Source organism: Larimichthys crocea, chromosome XIII (assembly GCF_000972845.2).
Source record: "Larimichthys crocea isolate SSNF chromosome XIII, L_crocea_2.0, whole genome shotgun sequence".
Classification (NCBI taxonomy): Eukaryota; Metazoa; Chordata; class Actinopteri; family Sciaenidae; genus Larimichthys; species Larimichthys crocea.
The window spans coordinates 32,675,494-32,697,115 of NC_040023.1; the positions used below are offsets into that span (position 1 = coordinate 32,675,494).

Consider the following 21,622-nt stretch of genomic DNA (forward strand, 5'->3'; position numbering starts at 1 on the left):
TGAGAAGTCGTCAAACATCAGTGACACGTATCATAGATACAAAGAGAGACGATCCTGCTCTTATCCAAACCTCTTGAAACTAAACAAGGGAGAAAGGAAGGAAGGAAGGAAGGAAGGAAGGAAGGAAGGAAGGAAAGAAGGACGAAGGAAGGGAGAGACAGAGAGAGAGCAAAAGAGAGATAAAGGAGGAAGGAACAGAGATAGAGGGGTGTGGTGGAAGGAAGGAAGGAAGGACACTTCCTGTGCTACTGAACTCTTTGAATCACCTGAGCTGATAAGGAGAAGTTACAACTCCAGTGCAGAGGCCGACAATCCAAGTGCAAACAGAAATGTCACATGTTCGCTGTTCAAAGTCCACAAAGTCCATGTGACACATTTTGTTTATATTACGTGCAGAATTATGTGCTGCCAAAGAAATATTAAACCAGATGGGACACATGTTTAGTTGTTGTGTCCCGAAGAGTCTCACACAGCCATAACTCGCTATAATTGCCATAAATTGACACATTATGATTCATCAGTGTTTCATTGTTTGCTCTGAATTCATTATCATCTGATGGTCACTGATTCAGAGGCTCAGTGCAGACACATAATCGTGTGTTTTGTTTTCCAAGGACCTTATTTCCAGGACTTCTTATCATGGAGTGTGAATGAGGACTGTGAGCTCATTATGAAGTGTAAGGTACGGCGTCACCGCTTCACAAAGAGTCGGAAAAAAGTGTGGTAGCGTTTTTTTTTTTTCAGGTGTGCTTCATCTCTCCACACACAGGTGACAAATACAAAGAAGGACACGTCTCTCAAGTGGTTTAAAGAAGGCGTGGCGGTGAGCCAAGTTGTGTACGAGCAGTCGTCAGGGGTCAGCACGCTCACCATCCCACAGGTATCCACAGTGATCCTGCCCTGTTTTCAGGTGGAGAGGGGGACTATCATTTCTCCCTGGTTCACCTTGGAGGGAATTTTAAGGTTGACCTGCAAACAAAAGATGAATTTAAGTATTTGGTTGTCATGAATATTTCATTTTTTTAAAAGTTATGAATATTTTTCATCTTAATGCGGCGGATGGTTTCCCCCCTCAGGTTACGAAGAAAGAGGCAGGTTCGTACAGAGCTGTGGTGTCAGATGGGAGAGGAGAGGATGTCAGCACCTTGGAGCTGCTGGATGACGGTGAGACGTAACCTCGTCACCGATGCACAAGTATCCTCAAACAAGAATCCCCTGTTTGCTCCTGTGTACATAAATTTCTCCATCCGTAATGGAAGTGGGGTGATTAATGTCTTTAATGTCGTTTCCTCAACATTCAGCCACCTCCGTCTAATGTTTTAGTGTTTATTGGCTTCCAAAAGCAATAAAACAGTCTGAAAGCTTAATTATTCTCTTTATTTACAGAGTATGACAAGCTTCTCCAGCAGCTGAGTAAACAGTGCGGTGAGTTATTCACACTTGGAAGCTTTTTCTTTACAGAACAACCTTTGTGAAATGTGCCAGTGACTTGTCTTTTTACAACAGCTGTGCTTTGTTGGGATGAGGATAATACAACTGAAAGCCATTTTAATTAACTGCAGTGTGTGTTGGTACAGAATATTAATGCGTCGAGCTTCCCGGGTAAAGAATATGATGCTTCAAACTGCCAGGAAAACGTATATATAATCAGACAAATCATCAGTCTTCTCTCTCTCTCTCTCTGTATCTGCAGCAATGTCAGCCAGCCCGCTGAGGATTCAGAGCACCGCTGAAGGTTTCAAGCTCTACTGCTCATTCAAATACTATATAAACTACCTGAAGACCAGCTGGTACTTCAAGTGAGTCCGCATGCAGAGCACCTCTCTGACCTCACATCCTTGTACAGCTGCTACCGAGGAGGAAGTTTCCAAACTTAACTTGTAAGAGACCAAATTTAATCAAGTTGTGAATAAAAAATGTTGGAAAATCATCAGGTGCAGAAACACATACTGCCAAGCCACAGAAGTATAACACTGGAAATGACATCTAGAGCTGTAGAGCTCTGACTGTCACCAGCATGGCAGTTATCTATTTGGCTGGTAAAGGTACTAAAAGTATCCAACATGTACACCAACAAAACAGACAGCTACACATGCACACACAAGACCCAGTGGAGGTCAGAGGAATGTTCATTTACTGTGTAAAATGTTGTTAAGTTTAGCCTCTAAACTGATGATTAAAGTTCAACTGCTTACAACTTTAAAAAGTCTAAATGTAAATGTGACAGTAGAGCTGGATGCAAATGTTCTTATGTGGCAGCTGGATGCTGAAACACTGAGTTTATCACACTTATATTGTTAAGTAGTGGCATAGAAAGTATAAAATATGGACGCCGCATCTTTGCAGTCCCTCTAATCAGAAAATGGATAAACATTACTACTACACACTGTTATTTATGCATAACTTTAAGCCTTAGTATAGTTTGATTGGATGAGTTAAATAGAAATTCACCCCAAGAACAGTTGTCATGTCAATTTCTATGAATGGGAAATTAGCTACAGAGACCAAAATTGTTTTTTGTACGAGGCTGTAAACATGTTTATTTATTTCTGGACATTTGAACATGGGGACTTATGGAGACTGACTCGTTCTGTTCTGTGCTGGCTTCTATTCACAGTCATGAAGGACTTTACATATCACACAGTCCTGCGCAAACAAACATTGTTGAAACTCACAGAACTTTATTTTTTTAAAGTTCAGTCAAGGCCTAAAGTTATTTTTAATTTTAATGTGTAAAAAGTGAGACAAAAAGACAAACAAAGTAAATTAATAAAAACAGAATCTTGGGTTTCAATATTTCATTCATGTAGCTGCAATAAAGATTTGGAACAAGCTGATTCAGAATACATAAGATGCTCTGACAGTGTTTTCCAGCTTTTAAGCCATTGAACATAGTCTGAATTATTATTTTATTAGATTTAATGCATTTGCAAGAATGACTGCCTGTATACTAAAACCTAATTTCATGTTTGAGGGTGTAACTGGTTTCTTTAGCAAGGCTGCTGGCACCACCTGCTGGGGGATTTAAGGAACAGAAGAAAATCAGATCGCTGTGATGCAGACTGTTTTTCTTAGACAGCTTTATATGATTCAAGTGTGAACTGTACATTTTGTGCACATTACTTCATGAACTATTCATAATGACTAGGAGCAGTGAGCAGCCTGGTGACCAAAGGACCTGACTTTTATCTTGTGCAAAGGCATTAACGTTCATATTTTTCGTCCTTGTCTGTCCGTGCAAAATGTATCTATGCTCCCTTCTGTGCAGGGAGAAGAGGATTGACCAGGGAACCAGGATAAAGCCTGGCAGCAGTATGCAGAAAGTCTGGATTGAGATCGTTAACCCGACAGAGAATGATAAAGGCAAATACATCTTGGAGATGTTTGACGGCACCGAGACACACAAACGGTATCTTGACCTTTCTGGACAAGGTGCGTTTGATTTCGTAGGATCTAAAACACAGTTTCAGATTAAGAGAAGACTTCAGAGCAGATGTGATAAGATGTTATTTCTGTCAAGTCTTGATTATTATCATTATTTCTAACAGCCTTTGCTGATGCCTTGCTGGACTACCAGAGGTTGAAGTAAGTGCTGCTTGACAAAGCGTCCAGCATGGCTTGCTGTGACACTAACAGAAAGCGCTGAGCAGTCAGAGGTAACAGACTGTTATTCAGTGAAAACACCTCAGTGTAGATTATTGTTGCCCGACACAGTACAGTGTCATATTGATTTGACCCTTTGTTTTCATCCCTCAGGCAAGCGGCCGTCGCTGAGAAAAGTGAGTTTACAGGTTATGTGTTATTTCTGTCCACAACAAATATTAAAAGATTCAACAGTGGATGTCAGACGGGGAGTTATTGTCACTTGTTTTTGTTTCAGATCGAGCCAAAGTGACAAAGGGTCTTCCTGATGTGGTAGCCATCATGGAGGGAAAGGTAAGACATTGTCAGAAAAACATAACAGACACTTTGAGAAGCGTCAAATCTGTGGCAACTGGTTGTAGATCCATGAAGACGTTTCATCTCTTATCCAAGAGGCTTCTTCACGTCTTAAAGTCCAGTTACCCCAGGTTTAACCCTGAGAAGCAGGTTGTACTAGTTTCATTGTTTCAGATTTGATCATTTTCCTGACTCATCTCTTTCTTCAGTCTTTGTGTCTGACATGCTACATCGACGGTGACCCAGCACCACAGATCTTCTGGCTCAGGAACGACAAGGAGCTTATTGACCCGAACCTTTATACCGTCACCAATGAACAAAAGTGCAGCACCATCGACATCCACAAGGTCAGGCTGGAAGATTCTGGGAAATACAGCATCCTTGTGCGCAATAAGTTTGGCTCAGAGGCGGCTTGTGTGACCGTGAGCGTTTACAGGCACGGGGAGAAGCCTCCAGCAAACGCTGTGGAGATGGGTTAAGACTGCAGACTGAGTCAGAAATTCATGTTCTGCTTCCGATACAACCAAAAAAAAGTTGGCACGGTGTGTGAAATGTAAACAGAAACAAAATATGATGATGGAAAACAGTGAAACTCCATATTTAATTTTAAAAATCACAAAAACAACTTAAATAGCATGTTGAAACTTTATTGTTTTTGGAAAATTACATGACTATTTTGGACCATTAAAGTCCGTGTGTAGCCAAATTCTGAGATTTCTTTCAAAGAAATTTAAATATGTCGGAAAATAGCTGCTGAAAACATGTGAAAAGACTTTGAATGATATATTTCTGAAATGTGGAGTTAGACTTTTACCAGTTTTCAGTCCAGGATTTTTTGGGCGGGCCTTCAAGGGTGGCACGCTGAGGCCACCCTGAGCATACCCCTGCACCTCTAGCAGAGAGATAGACATTAATTAATCTCGCTCAGAGCGGTTCAACGTTAGTCATGTCATTTTCTGAACTCACATTTCAGTCGCTTCAAACGTCTGCTTGACTGAATACTGCTCATTTTTACCTGATTTTGACACCTAATTTTATAAACTTGTTAAAAATTGTAATTATTCATCATCATCATTAATTTGGCTGGGTGTTTAATAACACTGACGAATACATATATATTCTTACTTGACATGATGTAAGACAACATCTTTTTAGGAGACAGCCTTGCTTATTTCAACAAGACAATGTCAAACCACATACTCCAACAGCATGGCTTCGTAGTGAAAGAGTCCACTGCTACTGTTGACTTACCGCATTATGAAACATAAAATGTGACAAAGGAGACCCCGAACTGTTGAGCCGCTGAAGACCAACATCCAGAAAAAAATGGAAAAACATTACATATTTAAGTAGAGCAGTTGGTCTACTTAGTTCCCAGATGGTTACAGAGTGTTGTTAGAAGAAGAGGTGATGTAACAGATTGGTAAACATGACCCTGTCCCAACTTTTGTCAAACATGTTGCTTTCAAAATGGGCATATAAATTTCCAAAAATAATAACATTTCTCAGTTCCAACATTAGATAAATTGTCTTTTAATCAGATATTGAGTTTCAGTGCTCTGCACTTCATTTACATTTTACACAGCGTGCCAACTTTTATGGAAACAGAGATGTAGATAGATGACATTCACTCTCTGCTTTTGACAGCAACTTTTAATCCAGAGTAAACATCTGCACAGAGAGAAAGGAGAATGAAGGTGTGATGGATTGACGGCGGATTGTTCACGTGTTAGGAAACTTTATTGAGCGTGAGGAAATTTTATGTCGCAAGTGAAAAATGCTGCAACTGAGATTTAATCAAAAATCTAATCTGCTATAGTCTCCAAACTGTCTGTATAATTTAAATACTCGACAGCTTATGCAATAAAAAAAAATGTCATACCCGGGCTTCTCCTGTGATGGAGATGAATATCTTATAAAGTCCTGTTAGTCAAACTCAATTAGCTGACTTCATCAAAGTTTCTTCGCTGAAGTGAGACCATGTAACTTTTCTCCCTCTAACAAATGAAGAGCTGAAACGCACCACTGCTCTGCTCAATCCACTCAAAGATTTCCTGTTACATTAAATTGGCACTTGTGGTCCTGCGGCCATTGTTTTGCAAAGTTTCATTGTCTCTTTTTAAAAGGATACTTTGGGTATTCGAAGTGAGGTTGTATGAGGTACTTATGCATCTAGTAGACGACAGAAAGCACAGACAGATATGCAGGCACAGAAGCAGAGCTATGCACTGTTGTGGATGGGTCAGCAAAAAAAATCTATTTTAACCAAATAAAAACGCACACTTTAAAGGTCCGGTGTGTAAGATTTAGGGGGATCTATTGGCAGAAATGGGATATAATACTGTATAAGTATGTTTCATGAGCGTATAATCACCTAGTTGTGTTTTCGATATGTTAGAATGAGACTTCCACAGAGTCTGCCGTGTTTCTACAGTAGCCCAGAACAGACAAACCAAACACTGGCTCTAAACCAAACCTTTGGCAACCTTGAGCGACCACTGTATGATGGAAAGGGAGGTTGAAGCAAGGTGTATTCAGTTGGTTGCAATCTTGATGCCACTAAATCCTAAACGCTGGACCTTTAAGTGTACTTCAGATTAAAACTTTACCAATCACAAATCAGCTGTTTGGATCAGAGTTACAGCACACAAGTACATACCATCATTTCAGTCTGATCTCACAGCTGATCTGTGGCTACATAGTATAGTGTCTGACAGAAAGGTACCTCATATAACTTCAAAATACCTGATCTATCCTTTAACACCTGTCATAACAAAACCATTAGCTACTGGACTGTACGGCTTTTCAGTCATGTGTTTGTGTTTGTAGTGAATAAAGTGATTTCAAGTGACTCTATAGTCGTATATTATTGTTTATGAGCACTTAATGTACATGCTAAATGTTCAGTCAACATTTATTCCACTTTATGTTCAACTATTAAAGATAATCATCATGTGGACTGCAGTTTTCTTTGTGAATGATTTTGCAAGCAGAGATTATGTCTTGCACTTTAAAAGCAAACAGTCCGTAGTGTCATTAACCCTACAGTACAATCGGGCCCCGGTCAGTCAGGTAGATCCGTGTTATGAGGTTCAATGGCACACTGTGGAAAGGTTGCAGGCATTCATGAAGTGTAATAAAGATCTGGTGTTCAATAAATGAGTTCTTAAATAAAACACACCTTTGATCCTGAAGGTTACGAACCTCAAATTCACTCGGACACCCGTGAACCTCACAGTAGATATTGTTCTTGTACTGTCTGTTTGTTGATGTGCGTAGAAAAAAAATGGTACTTAGTGAAGCTCTTGAACACACGTGACAAAAATCTAAATTCATCTGAGATATGTCCAAACAGGAGTAAGTGAACTCCGGGTTGTTCAAACAGGAGTTTGTTACTCATTAGACATAGCACTGGGACTCCCTGTGACTCTCCTGTATAAGAAGGAGCACCAGATACAGTCACGTCCTCCACATTGTGTTGAGCTTCACACAGCTGTCACAGCCTCCAGCCCACCTTGGTAAAGGAGAATCCAGATCTTCCAGAAAACATGGACTTCAATGGAACATGGCAGGTTTACGCCCAGGAGAACTACGAGGAGTTCCTCAAGGCAATGGGTGAGAAACCAGAGTTTTTTGGTAGAGCTGCAGGGGTTTACATACAGAGAGTCCTTACTTAGGTGTTAATAAAAACACATGTGCTTTGCAGAACTCCCAGCAGATGTCATCAAGATGGCCAAGGACATCAAGCCAATCACTGAGATCAAGCAAACTGGCAATGACTTTGTTGTCACCTCCAAGACTCCTGGAAAAACTGTGACCAACTCCTTTACCGTCGGCAAGGAGGCTGATATCACCACCATGGACGGCAAGAAGATCAGGGTTTGTAACTCTCTTTATTTTTCAGGCAATTTTCATTTTTACAACTGTCCTAATAAATTCTAACATTTGTGCTAATGATGATGATGATGTCTTCTCCCCTGACCCCTCCACAGTGCACTGTCAATCTGGAGGGCGGCAAACTGGTCTGCAAAACTGGCAAGTTCTGCCACATCCAAGAGCTCAAGGGAGGAGAGATGGTCGAGGTACAGTGCATCCTAGTATAACTCATGAATGTATTAATTAATAAGATTAAATAATGTAAATTATCTCCAGGCTACAAACTGTTTCCTCTTCCCTTCTCAGACTTTAACCATGGGCTCAACAACTCTCGTCAGGAAGAGCAAAAAGATGTAACCTTGGCAGTGAAGAAACCAATGTCTATTTAAATAAAAAAAAGTGTTGCTTATCAAGCGTGGTTTGCTCGTCTTTTTTTTTTTTTGCACAAATGCCCTTGCATGGATCTTTTTTTACGAAAGCCTCATCATGGAGAGGGACAGAAATAGACTCAACAAACTGGTCGAGAGCAGCTCTGTCCTGGACTGCCCCCTAGACTCCACAGAGGAAATGGGGGAGAGGAGGATGTTAGCAAAGCTGACATCCATCATGAACAACTCCTGCGTGAGACTGTGGGGTCTCTATAACTCACTTTATACATGCAAACCCTTATTTACAATGCACTTAAATTATACTACACTGTGCAGTCACTGTTTTCCTGTGTTAATCATATTTACTACTTATATATAGATAAACATGTACATCTTGTGGTGGCATGCTGTTGCAGTGGTTAGCACTGTTGCCTCACAGCAAGAAGGTTCCTGATTTGAACCTCGGCTGGGTTCTTTCTTTCTGTGTGCCGTTTGCATGTTCTCCCCATGTCTCCGAATACTCTGGCTTCCTCCAAGACATGCAGGTTAATAGGCTTAAACCTTTAATACGTTTTTGTATACTGTATACAGGTAGGTAGGTAGGTAGGTAGGTAGGTAGGTAGGTAGATAGATAGATAGATAGATAGATAGATAGATAGATAGATAGATAGATAGATAGATAGATAGAAAGAAAGAGAGAGAGAGTTTTTTAGTGCTGTTACACTGTTTAGTGCTCTTAATGCTGAGCTGACCAGTTCCTCTTGTCCAACATATTTGCATATTGTATTGTTGACCCTGTGTTAATTTACATAATTACAAATAAATATATTTATATGTGCATCTATCTATCTATCTATCTATCTATCTATCTATCTATCTATCTATCTATCTATCTATCTATCTATCTATCTATATATTATTATTATATACTGTTATTAACAATAACATCACCATCATATCATCAGTACTATTACCATCCTCTTGCCACTGCACCTTATCTACCTATCTATTTATTTTGTGTTTTTTTAAGTGTCCATGTCCCATTCTGTGTGTTCTTTTATTTTTTCTACCTCAGTATCTTATTCTGTTGTATTTTTATTGTATTCAAATTCAAACCGGACTGCTGCTATGGCAACCTAATTTCCCTTTGGGGATTAATAAAATCATCTATCTATCTATCTATCTATCTATCTATCTATCTATCTATCTATCTATCTATCTATCTATCTATCTATCTATGTTATTATTGTTCTTATCTTATTTTAACTGGTTACCAGGTTACGTAAGATGACGTAAGTGTGCGTGCGTGCTTACGTGCCTTCGTGGCTATATCAGGAGGAGAAAAAAAAAAGGCTGTAATTTTGTGAGCATGCGCAGTGCGCAGAGAACGACCACGTAGTTAGCTGCAGTGCAAGCGTCGGGATTTGTGTTTTTTTATATATATATTTATATATTAATAAACAGATTCACCGCCTCCATTTTGTAACAACGGGTCGTTAAACATAAAAATGGCGAGATACCTGAGGCCGCCTAACACGTCTCTCTTCGTTAGAAACATCGCCGACGAGTCCAGGTATGTTGAACTAAGCAAGCATGGTGCGGCTAACGTAATGCTACATGTCTTAAATGTCCAAACTGACGTCAACGTTATAACTGTTGCCCCTGCGGGGGGTGGCGGGGGCAGAAAAGGGAGTGGTGGTTAATTTATAACCGAAGATTTGCCCCCAACGTCTGTTACACGGTTTAAACAGTCAACGGTTAACCAACGGCTGTGCGCGAGCCTGCTAACAACAAGCTTTAACGTTACTGCCCCACAAAATGTGCTAATTATCTTAATTATCTTAAATTACGGACGTTAATTAATGTTATATCACGACTGCGACAACAGTGTGACCGTGCTGATGTTTTAATTAAAGCATCTGCATGCAGATTAACTGTAGCACAGTCTGTTTATTCGAGCTAACGGCTCTAACGTTTGTCACACGCTACATATCAGGGGTGTTCAACCAGGGGGCCGTGACCCCGAGGGGGGCCGCACATTTATCAAAAATAATCTGTGAGAATGAATTATAAAATATAACGAGTAAACTGCAAGCATTAATATGCAATAAAAAGCTACTTTTTATATATTATTTATAAATGATTCCACTATGCCTGAATTAGTTATCAATCATAAACACATACAGGCTAATAACCCAGAATATAAATAGGTTAACAAGGTGAAATAAAAGGTGAATAAAGTAAATTATTATAAGCCAGGCCCAAAAAAATGTGACACATAGAAATACTAGTATAGCTACATCCTGTATTAGTAACTGTTCAGGCTTATTAGTTAGTGCTGAATTAAGAAATGATCGTGTTAAACAAATAGAAATTGTAACAACACAGAACAGGCACACACTATATACATGCATGAGTGTGTGTATATACTAATATTGAGGTTGTAGTCTGCAGTAGTGTTAAACTGGACTTTATACATGCATCTCACTTCAATTATTCTACACTGTCCAATTAGCTTTTTTTTCCTGTTGTGTTAATAATAATATGTACTGTTGGCTGTTATAAGTGTAGCTACACCCTGTGCTTGCAATTGTTAAGGCATTAGTTAGTGGTAAGTCTAACTGTCAGACAGTAATATGGAAATAGACCTGCACCATTTAAATGTCGAGCTAAGGTTACAGTCAGTTTAAACTGTTTAACTGTGGGAAACATAATAAATACTATAGTGTATTGATGAATACTATATACACACACACTTCATTAAGTCCATTAAATTATACTACACCGTCCTATTACCTTTTTCCTCCTGAAACATGTGGATAGTATCTATAACTTGTACAATCATTGTATTTCTCTATTTATTTTCTTTGAGTATTTTCTTAACCATCTCATGTATTTTAGCTGTCGTAACAAGTGAATTTATTTTATGTTATCTTGTCATATTGAGAGGTGTTTCTAATATTATGGCCTAGTCGTGTATGTAAATGGAGGACAATGTCCAGTTACTGCTACTGCAAACTACAACCCCAATAGTAAACATAATAGTTCAGTGGCCAGTCAGTGTGCGTATATATATCTCCCCTTAATGTAACACTGCAAAAATGAAGCCGTATCTATGTTAATATAGTTTTATTTTGTTGGATTTTGCATTTAGTGTGAAATGTTAACACACAGTGGCTCTTGTTGTTTGGTTTTATTTTACCTCAAACTGCAAAGACTTCTTAAAATTAATAAAACCATTTTTATCCAGTATTATTAAAGGGAACTCAAATGACAAAAGACATACACTCTCACCTTTCTCAAGAAGTATGTGGCCACGATAGTCTGTGAATCATGTTTACCACCTCATATTATGAATATGTAAATGTGTTTGTTTTTTTGTGAATAATTCAAAAGTTACACAGACCTTTTCTCTGCACAGTTTTCACTCTTACTCTGTCCTACAGAAGAAATAGTTCCCAGCAGTTTGACATAATTGTGGTTGTACTCGCCAGTGTCCTACTGTTATTTGGAGCTGACCACAGAGCGATCACAGCCTGTCCTCATTCGAAACTTGAATTGCTTTTTCAAGACCTTTTGAAATGTTGCTGTGCAAATCGGTGGTTATTCTCAGATAACTAACTTCTGTTAACAGATCATGCATCCCATCTCTGGCTTGCATAGCTGCATAGCTGGCTGTGTTGTTTTTTTATTTATTTATTATTATTTGTACATTTTAAACTTCCTCTTCAGGTACTGTCATATGCTGTGCTGGCACCCGCTCTTGTGTCTACCTTGCACACTGGGCTCCAGCTAAAATTCACACGTGGTAGCCAGCAGAATAAATGTGCTTATTTTTAATGACACTTTAGGCCAGAGGATTTACGACGTGAGTTTGGTCGTTATGGGCCTATTGTAGATGTCTACATTCCACTTGACTTCTATACACGGCGGACAAGAGGATTTGCTTACATTCAATATCCTTTCTTCTTTTAGTTTTCACTTGGAAATGGTGTTTTCACCAAAGGGGTTGTTAAAGCGTTAAATCTGACTTTTTGGTTGCAGTTGAGTCACTCTGTTTTTGTATCACAAGTGTTTATCCCATTGCGTGGGAATGTTTTTTTTTTTCACATCACATGTGATTTTATTTTGTTATGTAGTATATTTAAACATATCCCTAACCAATATTTCTTCTGTTGTTGCCTTAGAATTGTAAAGATACAGTTCTGGAGACTCCACACCAAAGAAAGTTGAAAGGCGGTTGTAGAGTAGATTCAAGCCAAAGACACCCAGGCAACAAGCAGTAGTGGAATTGGGGAAAATAAAGAGAGAGCAAAAGCATGAAGATACAAAGAGGAGAAACAGAGAGCACCAAGGCTTCCGTTTGTCTGCCAAAAGGGAGGAAAAGCAAAGTGTTTATTGGGCAAAGACAAGCAGGAAACCTCAAGTTCTTCTGCCGAGAGAATAAAGATCAAGCTGAAGGTCAAAGGTCAAGCATGTTAAAGGTAACAAGCCAAACTTTTTGTATCCTACTGAATCTGATCACCATCAATATTTGTCTTGTCCTCACAATTTGAAATCACAAATGAGTCTTATTGGTTTAGTTTCATGTTGTTTTTTAATTGCAGACTGAAGAATAAATCATTACCTGAGATAACTGATCTAAGTCCAGTGGCTGTGTTTCATAGACTGCAGCTGTCAGACTTTTTTTTTTTGTTTCTTTGTAATTGTTGTGCATGTGTGCAGTTTTTCTCTGTCCCTACTTTCCAAAATTTGAAAAATAAAAGGCCTTAACAATACAGCACGTTTGAAGATGTGCGAGACGCAGAGGACGCTCTTCACAACCTGGACCGCAAATGGGTTTGCGGGCGTCAGATCGAGATCCAGTTTGCCCAGGGAGACAGAAAGAGTATGAACACTTTCTATCCGAGCAGCATGCATGCAGCTTTTGTAAAGCCTCGTTCACGTGAGGAAATATTAAGTTTATAGATACCTAATGTTCTGATTTGTCCATCAAGCCCCGAACCAGATGAAGTCCAAGGAGCGCCACTCCCCCCGCAGTTTCTCCCGCTACGACGACGACCGGGATAGTCGCCGTAGACGATCCCGGAGTCGCAGCTACGAGCGGCACAGGTCCCGAAGCCCTTCCTATGAGCGCCGTCCACGGAGGTCGGAGAGCCCCAGAGAGTGAGTTGTTGGCAACTTTGTTTCACTAACTTGCAATAACTTTAATAAAAGCTTACGTCAGTTCTTTTAGGAGTTTATCATGGAGTCGGGATGCTAAATACTGATGGAAATACGTCTAAATCAGGAAACCAAACATCCAAATCTTAGACTATGTTTAACTTCATTTGATGTTGATGCATGGAGCACTTTAGCATATATTGTTAAATGAGAAACATAACATGCAGCATATTCTCCAAAGGTCTTTTTTTCAGTGTCTGCTCTCAAACTAGGTTGTCATATTTTAAATACTGAATCCTGGGAATTTCCATGAGGTTTTAACAGACCCTACATGAACATACGTTTTGAGGGCACTCCTGGTAGCTCACCTGGCAGAGCGTGGTTTGAGTCCCGCTCAGGCCAAATGCCAAAAAAAAATATATATATATATATTAAAAACTTTTAATAAGATGTTTAATGTCTGTTTAAGCCGTGATCCTTTTGTCACAAAATGTAGTCAGAGAATGAATTGTACTCTTATCGTTAGTTAGCACTGTGAAAGAGAAGATGACACAGGGTCACCCACTACAACATGTCATCTTTATTTATTCCCCAACATACTAATAAGACCAAAGAGCAGGATAATAACATCAAAGAAGACTGAACCTATTTTATTGTTTACTTATCTGCCTTTCTGGAACTGGTATAAACCGGTCCGCTCTGTAAAAGCAGGAAGCCGTTCCATTCAATACTTAATTACAAGAACTCATTGTTCTTTTTAGTACACCCTATCTTAAAGTTACACCCTGAGAAACTGGTTTGTTGTTGTTCTCTCTGCAGCTCTCGGTCCTACAGTCGTCACAAGCGGAGCAGGAGTCACGAAAATGAGAAGTAGGTCATCTTGCCGTGTTTATAATAAGCACTTACCACTCCTGACTTCACGCTAAACACATTTCATCGTCCCTCCAGGTACAGAGGTCCGCCCCGAGAGCACCAGAGGACACACCATGAACCGGGCTTACGTAGCCGCTCCGCGTCCCGTTCCCCTTCACCCTCCAGATCCAGGCCCAAAGGTAAAAAGAGCCAATCCAGGTCCCACAGCCCGGCCGAAGACTTCCACCCAACCTCCAGCTCCCAGAAACAGTCCGTGGGACGCTCTCCATCCCGCTCCTACTCTAGATCCATGTCCCGGTCACGCTCCCGCTCCAGGTCCTGGGCTGGGCGTAAGTCCGGAGGTCACTGACTGTCTGCTCCTCCACAGCTGTTAATCTAGTCTACGAGGATGTTTCTGTTCAGCTTTCAACTATGATAACCCGAGTGTTACGCTCTGTTTTTATTTGTTTTGATCATCGCGTTGCGGAAGAAGGGAAGAGTCCAGCGGGAGCGGAGATTATTTTTTTAGGTTTTTGTTCTGAAGTGAAAGCACAGTTAATCCCTGGGAAGTTTCACCAGGTCATGTTTTTTTTTTCTGGACTCGTGTAATGTGGGTTGATGAAGGTGCTACAGTTTGGCTTTGCCAATAATATTTTTGTATTTTGAGTTAACAATATTTACACACACACACAGTTTATGCCTGTCTCAGTTTGGTTCCACTGTTTGTGTATTATGTAAACATGAATTAAAATGTAACTCCAGGCTGTGACTCAACAGTATTTACTAGAAGTACGCTGGCCTCTCATATCTGCTAGTACACAGCAGGCAAACTGTATACTCTGTAGTTAAGTACTTTGGCAATGGATGGCATATGGAATACGGTTAATTACTACCTTATACTTTGTCCAGTATTTAATGTGACAGTATGTGCTGCGTTTATTTCTCATGTACTTTGTTCAGTGAGTGAAAGTCCGTTGAATATTTTAAGCGTTCCTTAGTACTGTTGTTATGCTTTGTCAATAAAGAAACAAATTCTTTCAACTTGTTTTTAAGATGTACTTTTTAGAGCCTACATAGCGATCCAAACTTGTTTGTGTTGGTGGAACGTCTGGCTCTACCTTCGAAACGATCAACTCTTCAGAGAGTACCTCCTATCCTAGTACTACCAAGAGCTGCCACTTTTTCTACGAGTAGTACTTATAGTTGCACTAACATGTCCTTGTCACACTGTACTATGATTGTCTTTGTAAGTCACACTGGATAAAGAGTCAGCTAAATGACTAAATAGAATGACACATCTGAGGATCTAAGGGAGCGACATAGGACACTAAAAGATCAGCTAAATAACTTGAGTGAAGGGTTCTTGAGGAAGTAATCAATTAAAATCAGCAGAGTTTTGTTGTGAGCTAGAGACTAAAGACTTTTTTTAAACTGAAGCCAGGGAGCAAAGAATGCAGTAATCTAGCCGGCTGGTTATGAATGCATGAATGACAATTTCAACATTTTTGCAGACCTAGATCAAAATCTAGTTTATGTTTGGTTATTTTTTACGAAACATATTTTCCACCTTTGACTAAAAAGTCAGTTTTCCTGCCTTACCCTTTCTAATGTTGGCTCATCACTTTAAAAATCAAGTGGTCATTATTTTGGAAGTTATAACCAGTTATCACTGTGATTGCAGAGTCTCGTATGGTCTGGGTCTCTGTCAGAGTACCTCCTCTCTTTAGCACTACTACTAAAACTGTCACAGTCCCTTCTTAATGCTGCACTAACACGTCCTTGTCACACTGAGCCTTGGTCGTTTCCCCTTTCTGTAAGTCACTGTGGATCAAAGAGTCAGATAAATGACTAAAGTAGCAACAGTCAGTGGTCACACCAGTTAAAAGATAACAAGCAGACAGAAGTAGGGGGGAGGGGAAGGGATTTATTTCTTTTTTTGTAAAAATTTTGTCATCAATTCACAGAGTGCATTCTTCAACATTTTCTTTTTTTAAAAACACCAATTGATACCAATTTTTTTTTAAAACAGGGCCTTTTTTCCATCATCAGTGACATTTTTTAAATCAGGGGGAACAAATTAGAAGCCAATTCATGACATGTTTCAAATTTAGAGTAAGGAGACTTCACCATGCATGACTCAATCAGGGAACGGAAGAAACAAAAAAGTTGAACGTTAACAACCGATAGAAGGTAGTATTTAACACAGCGTGGAACCGGGTTCAGTCGTCGGCTGGCGGAAGAACAGCCGAGGAGTGAAGGCGGTTCTGATGAGAACATTTGGTCGATTTGTGGCGTCGCCACCTGATGAAACTCGGGTCGGTTTCAGCATGGATTTCAACTTAGGCACAAACAGGTCAAACTCAAGATTAAAAGAGCGTCACGCTTACCCACAGTAAGCACATTCGGAACTCAAATCCATACATGAGCAAGTCTCCTCGAGGGTCCAATTCATAAATTTGTTGTGTTTGTATCATTTTTTTTTACTTAAAATTTGCATTTAGCATCTTTCACCCTACACTGCATAATACAAAACAATAAAAAACATGTGCAAGATCTCTGGAAAGATAACAGTGCAGGGGTACTGGCAAATGCTTTAGGCAGATTTTTTTTTTTAACAAAAATATTCTTCAGTATTGAAGTCAAGACATTGAAGTCAAGACATGTCCTTAGCATGTCTTATACATTCAGTGTTATTACTAAAAATACTTTTGTCAGACAGGCTTTAAACTCAGCCTGTAAATGTACATATGCTACAAGTACTTTATACATTTCATTATTTACATGGCTCTTGAACACACTAACAAGCTCTCATACTTTGTTTTGTTGGTTTTTTTTCTTTAGGCTGGCCATAAACAGCTCCAATTCTGCAAAGGGAAAGCAAAGAGAGAGCCTCAATAGAGGATTGAATCACAAAAATAGAGAATCCATAGGGAGATAGTCAATTACGCCTCCATCGTTTCACTAGCATCCAGACCTGTAACTTATTCAAAAACTTTTGATTGCAGTGCAAGAGGGCAAACGAGAGGCACGAGGCGGAGGGTGTCTGTTGATTATAGGATGGTCGTCAGCTGAGACCTGTTTTGTAAACATAAACACCGGCCTCCCGCCATGTGTCGAGTCCCCTCGGGTCACTTCGCTTCAGAAACCTTCCTCAGCTCTGCCTTACCTTGCTTACAAATGCGTGCAGTCAACAGGACCAAGTCATGTGAGTGAAACCAAAACACAGTCCCACGTGTACGCCCCGGCCCTCTTCCGCATGTTGAAGCTGCAGCACTGCCCTGAACAGGCCGAGGCTGAGGAGCAATAACAGTACTGATTGGAACAGATGAACAGTTGGAAGTGACCCAGAGGACTCTTACCCCGTTCGCCACTCTGGGCTGGCAAGGTTAAAGTGGCAGTGGCAGTAATGCCAACCACACAGAGGATGTCCACTAAAAAAAAATAAAAGAAATACAGCAAAAACATTGCTTTGGTTACACACAGCACTTCATACATCATTCAACCACAACAAAAAAGGACTTGTACAAAATAATGCTATGATAGAGTGTTGTGGGCCTTGGACCAGCTCAACTCCTATAGTGCATGTGCGCACAGCGCAATAAAAAAGGTACAGGAGTTGACAGCCCAAGGCCCGTGTGCCATGGTCTCTTATTACCCTTCAGTTTGAGGTTATACTTATGACCTGTACTTACTCACTACAGCTTATTACCTCCAGTAAGATAGCATTTTCCCTGCAGAATTGCAGTCGAGTGTCCTTTCTTTGCCAAACAAGGAACGCAATTACATATAAGAAAAAAAGAAGTTGGGCCCTAGTCAAAAAACAACAACAAATGCTACAAATGTGAGTTTGCTTTAGCACCTGAAGCTTCAGAGGTGACTCTAAAGACTTGGACTTAAAAAATTAAAAAGACATGTCTGTCCACAGAAATGGACCGTAAAAGTGTTGGGAATTTACCTGACCTATACTAGATCCCTCGTTTGTGGAAAGAAAGCACACTCAATCTGCTTTGACAGCCAACTTAAAAAATAAGAAGAACAAAACAAAAGTATTAAGGATATCCAGTTTGTCATTAGTCACAGAAACTGACTCCACTAGAAGCGTCACCGACCAGCAAGGCTCCAGGGCTGTAATATCTTTTAAATTTAAAAAATAAACATTCACTGCAAAACACTGCTGCAAATGCATCCGCTCGGAGAGGTCAATCTAAAAACAGCTAAAAGTATTACAGCACTGAGGCGTTCCTGGTGGGTGCATGCCCTCGGAAGAGTCCCAGTTCATTGGCTTATTTCATATCGATCAAGTGTGGGTATCCCTCTCAGGCCTGCACCTTGAGGAGGCTCTTGAGCTGGAAGGCCATCATCTCCCTGTTGTCACAGGAGCCCATCGGGAAGGACACCCAGTGGCTGGGGGGTTTGGGCAACACGCTAGGTGAAGGTGGCTCGCTGAACTTCGGCCCCGCGTAGCTTGGACTTCCCTGGGTGGCCAGGAGCGTGTTGAGGTGAGACACTGCACCCTCCCAGTTATGATCATAGTTGGTGGCAAAACGGACAGAAGCATTCTTCTCTGCAGACACGGCCTGCCGCGCCTCTGGAGACCTGTGGTAGGCTGCGCCTTTGTCGCTCCGGCGGTGGCCATGGTGGTGAAGGCCCCCTACCCCTCCTGCAGATGCTGCTGCTCCGTTCTGATCACGGCTTCTCTGCTTAGCCCGACCAAGCTGGTGGTTCTTCTTGGGCAAAGGGCGCTCAGGGTGGGACACTGGAATGTTGTACCTCTCTCCGCCTCCCATAATGCTTCTGCACTACGTGTCACCTACATGATGAGAATGGATCGTTACAAACGTGCACTAAAATACATGCAGGGTGCAGAATGTGCATGCTGGTTTGGTCCTGTTGTTTATGTATGACGTAAACAATAGAGTCATATCTATTGGCAAGGCTAATACATAATACGGGGTTAATACAATAATATAAAAGAGTAAAATTCAGATTTACTTGTATATATCTTTGCAAAAAAAAAAAAAAGACTAACAAGACTCTCAGAAGGATACTTGGCTGAAAAGGGGGAATTAAACAGCTTCCTCCTTTTAAGTTTATGTTTCCCCCATTAACTATTTAAATAAAAAGTATTTCTGATTTTAAAACATGAATAAAATTTGCTGGCTTTGGGCTGTGACTCAACAGTATTTACTAAGCATGCTGGCCTCTGATTGCTATTAAAAAGGTGTACTGTATATTCAGTAGTTGGCCGTGGATGCAGTTTGTTGCTTTGTCCTGTATTTAACGTGTCTGCATTAGTTTTTCCGTAACAAATTTGTATTTTTAGGCATCTAAGCTGCACTGTGGCTGGGATTTTTTACTGTTTTTCTTGTTATGCTTTGTCAATGTCAATCAAATTTGCATTTTTATATAACACTGCAAGGTGTAACAATGAGGGAAAAGTGTGCTAAAATGTATTATATGCAAATAAAACAGTGCGCACCGCCTCTCGATGAAAACAAGTACAGACTGGGGGTTACGTGCAGAAACACCAGACAGCCAGGTCGGCGTCGCCCCTCCCCCCCACACACACAACCAACCAGCCGAGGGCAGAAAGAAAAACAGCTCGGGCTCACCTCTTTGTTGTTAGAAAGTTGATGAAGCAGAGATCTCTCTTCAATCTTTCGCCTCCAATCGGGCCCCAGGTCCTCGAAGTAGTTCTCAGTCTACTTCTCACTGCACGTCTGTGTCCAGCAGCAAGGTCTAAGGTTTTCATGTGCCAATGAGCGTTGTTTTGCCGTGGCACCGAGCTGAACATCAATTCAACCTCGGCACACGATGCTCCAAGAAGTCGAAGACCTTTTTAAAAAAGAAAGCGAGGAAAATATATGTCATGGGGACGAAATTTACGCTTTTTTGTGTCTATTTCCCGCCGTAAACATGCATGTTTTCTACAATATACGAGTGCGTCATTGCGTCTAACACTGCAAAAATCAATAAACTATATATATATAGCGATGTATCCTGTCTTGATAAAATCATCCTTGCATTAAAAACAGCGTCTGCTGGCGAGTATCACAACAACAAGTTACATAAGAAAACTGCGACATTTGTTATCCCCCCACTTTGTTTGTGTGAGCCTCTAGCTCGGCTTTGTCCTGCCAAGTAGTCGATTTTCGACGTAAAACAACACCGTGCTTAAAAAAACGTCGAACTAGTAACATAAAAGCATTTTCTAGTTGTGTAAATATCGTTTTTTAACTACATCTCGGTCACATTTATCTTGGCACCGAACCAAAACAAAGAAAGAGTGAGAGCTCAATATGGCGGACCAACGGCTGTTCTCTTCTCTTACCGACTTCTTCAGGCGTTTGGTTGATGAAGCCCTTCGTCACAGAGGAAAAAAAACAAAATAAAATGGGAGATTTTTAATCTCCCTTTGGATGGACTGTGTAGGACGTACAGCAAAGCGAGCTATATTTCCTACAAGTCTCTCTCTGTCGAAGTTTGTGTGGTGATAAATGTTAAAAGCGGCCGTTGGGACGCCGCTTCTCTATCTCTCCTCTATCCTCTCTCTCCTCGACTCCGTCTGAATTGCAACAAAATGGAATCTACAGCGGAGATATGTATGCTCGCCCTTGCCCGCGTCTGACCAATGGCGTGTCGAGTACGAACCCAAGCGGCCAATCAGCGACGAGACAGCCAGACGCATTCACGCCTGTTGCCAGACCGGTGACGTCAATCGCTGCCTGGCTCTCCTCCTCCCTCTTCTCCTTTGTTGGTTCCTCGGGTATTTCCTGAGAGGAGTGAGACACTAAACACTTTTTAACCCCACTTTCACCAGTAATTACACAGAAAAAAACACATACACAGTCACACACAGCATCATATTAACGGTTTTGGTGTGCTTTAGAGCTCATGCCATTTCTACGTTTAAAAAACAAAGGTAAACACACACCCAGTTTGTTTTTTTTATTCATGCAGGTGTTATTGTCAGCATATTCTAGTCTGGAGACACAGATGTCTGTTTACGCAGGAAGGCAGCAATAGGTCTCTTTGACCCTGATAGACTGGGACCTACTGTTCCTAATCAAAGCCAAACAATTAATACTGATGAGGCCCACACGTGACCTCGTGTAACCTAAGGATAGAAACATAACAAGGTGGACAGAGAAAATAAATAATTTAACATATAGTGAATGTTTAAGACATTAATCAAATCAGATTTTATTTGTATAGCCCAAAGCTCACAAAGTGCATTTGCCTCGGAGGGCTTTACAATCTGTACAGGGAGTGACACCCTCTGTCCTTAGAGGAAAAACTTGCCCACAAAAAAACATTTAACAGGGAAAAAAGGTGGAAGAAACCTTTAGGACGAGCCACAGAGGAGGGATCCCTCTCCCAGGACGGACAGACGTGCAATAGATGTCACGTGTACAGAACAAATC

The 21,622-nt window shown here is 40.6% G+C and overlaps 4 protein-coding genes across 5 annotated transcripts in view; 3 read left to right on the top strand and 1 right to left on the bottom strand.

The window, feature by feature from the left end:
- Window positions 1-4,708, top strand: part of myom3 (myomesin 3) — a 57,060-nt gene extending 52,352 nt beyond the window's left edge. Inside the window, exons 29-38 of the mRNA XM_027287247.1 lie at window positions 615-682; window positions 770-880; window positions 1,077-1,164; window positions 1,387-1,425; window positions 1,694-1,799; window positions 3,269-3,432; window positions 3,549-3,585; window positions 3,757-3,779; window positions 3,881-3,936; window positions 4,149-4,708. Coding sequence (XP_027143048.1) covers window positions 615-682; window positions 770-880; window positions 1,077-1,164; window positions 1,387-1,425; window positions 1,694-1,799; window positions 3,269-3,432; window positions 3,549-3,585; window positions 3,757-3,779; window positions 3,881-3,936; window positions 4,149-4,418 — 962 coding nt within the window. The 3' untranslated portion in view covers window positions 4,419-4,708. The remainder of the gene's footprint in view (window positions 1-614; window positions 683-769; window positions 881-1,076; window positions 1,165-1,386; window positions 1,426-1,693; window positions 1,800-3,268; window positions 3,433-3,548; window positions 3,586-3,756; window positions 3,780-3,880; window positions 3,937-4,148) is intronic.
- A 2,679-nt stretch (window positions 4,709-7,387) lies between these two features.
- fabp10a (fatty acid binding protein 10a, liver basic) lies at window positions 7,388-8,229 on the top strand. Its single transcript, XM_010738161.3, has 4 exons — window positions 7,388-7,554; window positions 7,646-7,818; window positions 7,932-8,021; window positions 8,122-8,229. The coding sequence occupies exons 1-4, from the start codon at window positions 7,488-7,490 to the stop codon at window positions 8,170-8,172; spliced, it is 381 nt and encodes a 126-aa protein (XP_010736463.2). The 5' UTR covers window positions 7,388-7,487; the 3' UTR covers window positions 8,173-8,229.
- A 1,309-nt stretch (window positions 8,230-9,538) lies between these two features.
- On the top strand, window positions 9,539-15,239 carry srsf10a (serine and arginine rich splicing factor 10a). Of its 2 annotated transcripts, none has more exons than XM_010738162.3 (6): window positions 9,539-9,756; window positions 12,035-12,139; window positions 12,968-13,071; window positions 13,181-13,349; window positions 14,166-14,216; window positions 14,295-15,239. In XM_010738162.3, the coding sequence occupies exons 1-6, from the start codon at window positions 9,692-9,694 to the stop codon at window positions 14,566-14,568; spliced, it is 768 nt and encodes a 255-aa protein (XP_010736464.1). In that variant the 5' UTR covers window positions 9,539-9,691; the 3' UTR covers window positions 14,569-15,239. The 2 variants fall into 2 exon arrangements, with proteins under 2 accessions (XP_010736464.1, XP_027143047.1); XM_027287246.1 differs by lacking the exon at window positions 12,035-12,139 and adding an exon at window positions 12,371-12,686 and having other exon boundaries at window positions 9,546-9,756; window positions 12,976-13,071.
- An 863-nt stretch (window positions 15,240-16,102) lies between these two features.
- Window positions 16,103-20,790, bottom strand: pnrc2 (proline-rich nuclear receptor coactivator 2). Its single transcript, XM_019274681.2, has 3 exons — window positions 20,530-20,790; window positions 19,811-20,033; window positions 16,103-19,008 (listed from the first exon to the last, which is right to left on the bottom strand). The coding sequence occupies exon 3, from the start codon at window positions 18,983-18,985 to the stop codon at window positions 18,515-18,517; it is 471 nt and encodes a 156-aa protein (XP_019130226.1). The 5' UTR covers window positions 18,986-19,008; window positions 19,811-20,033; window positions 20,530-20,790; the 3' UTR covers window positions 16,103-18,514.
- Window positions 20,791-21,622: the final 832 nt, after the last annotated feature.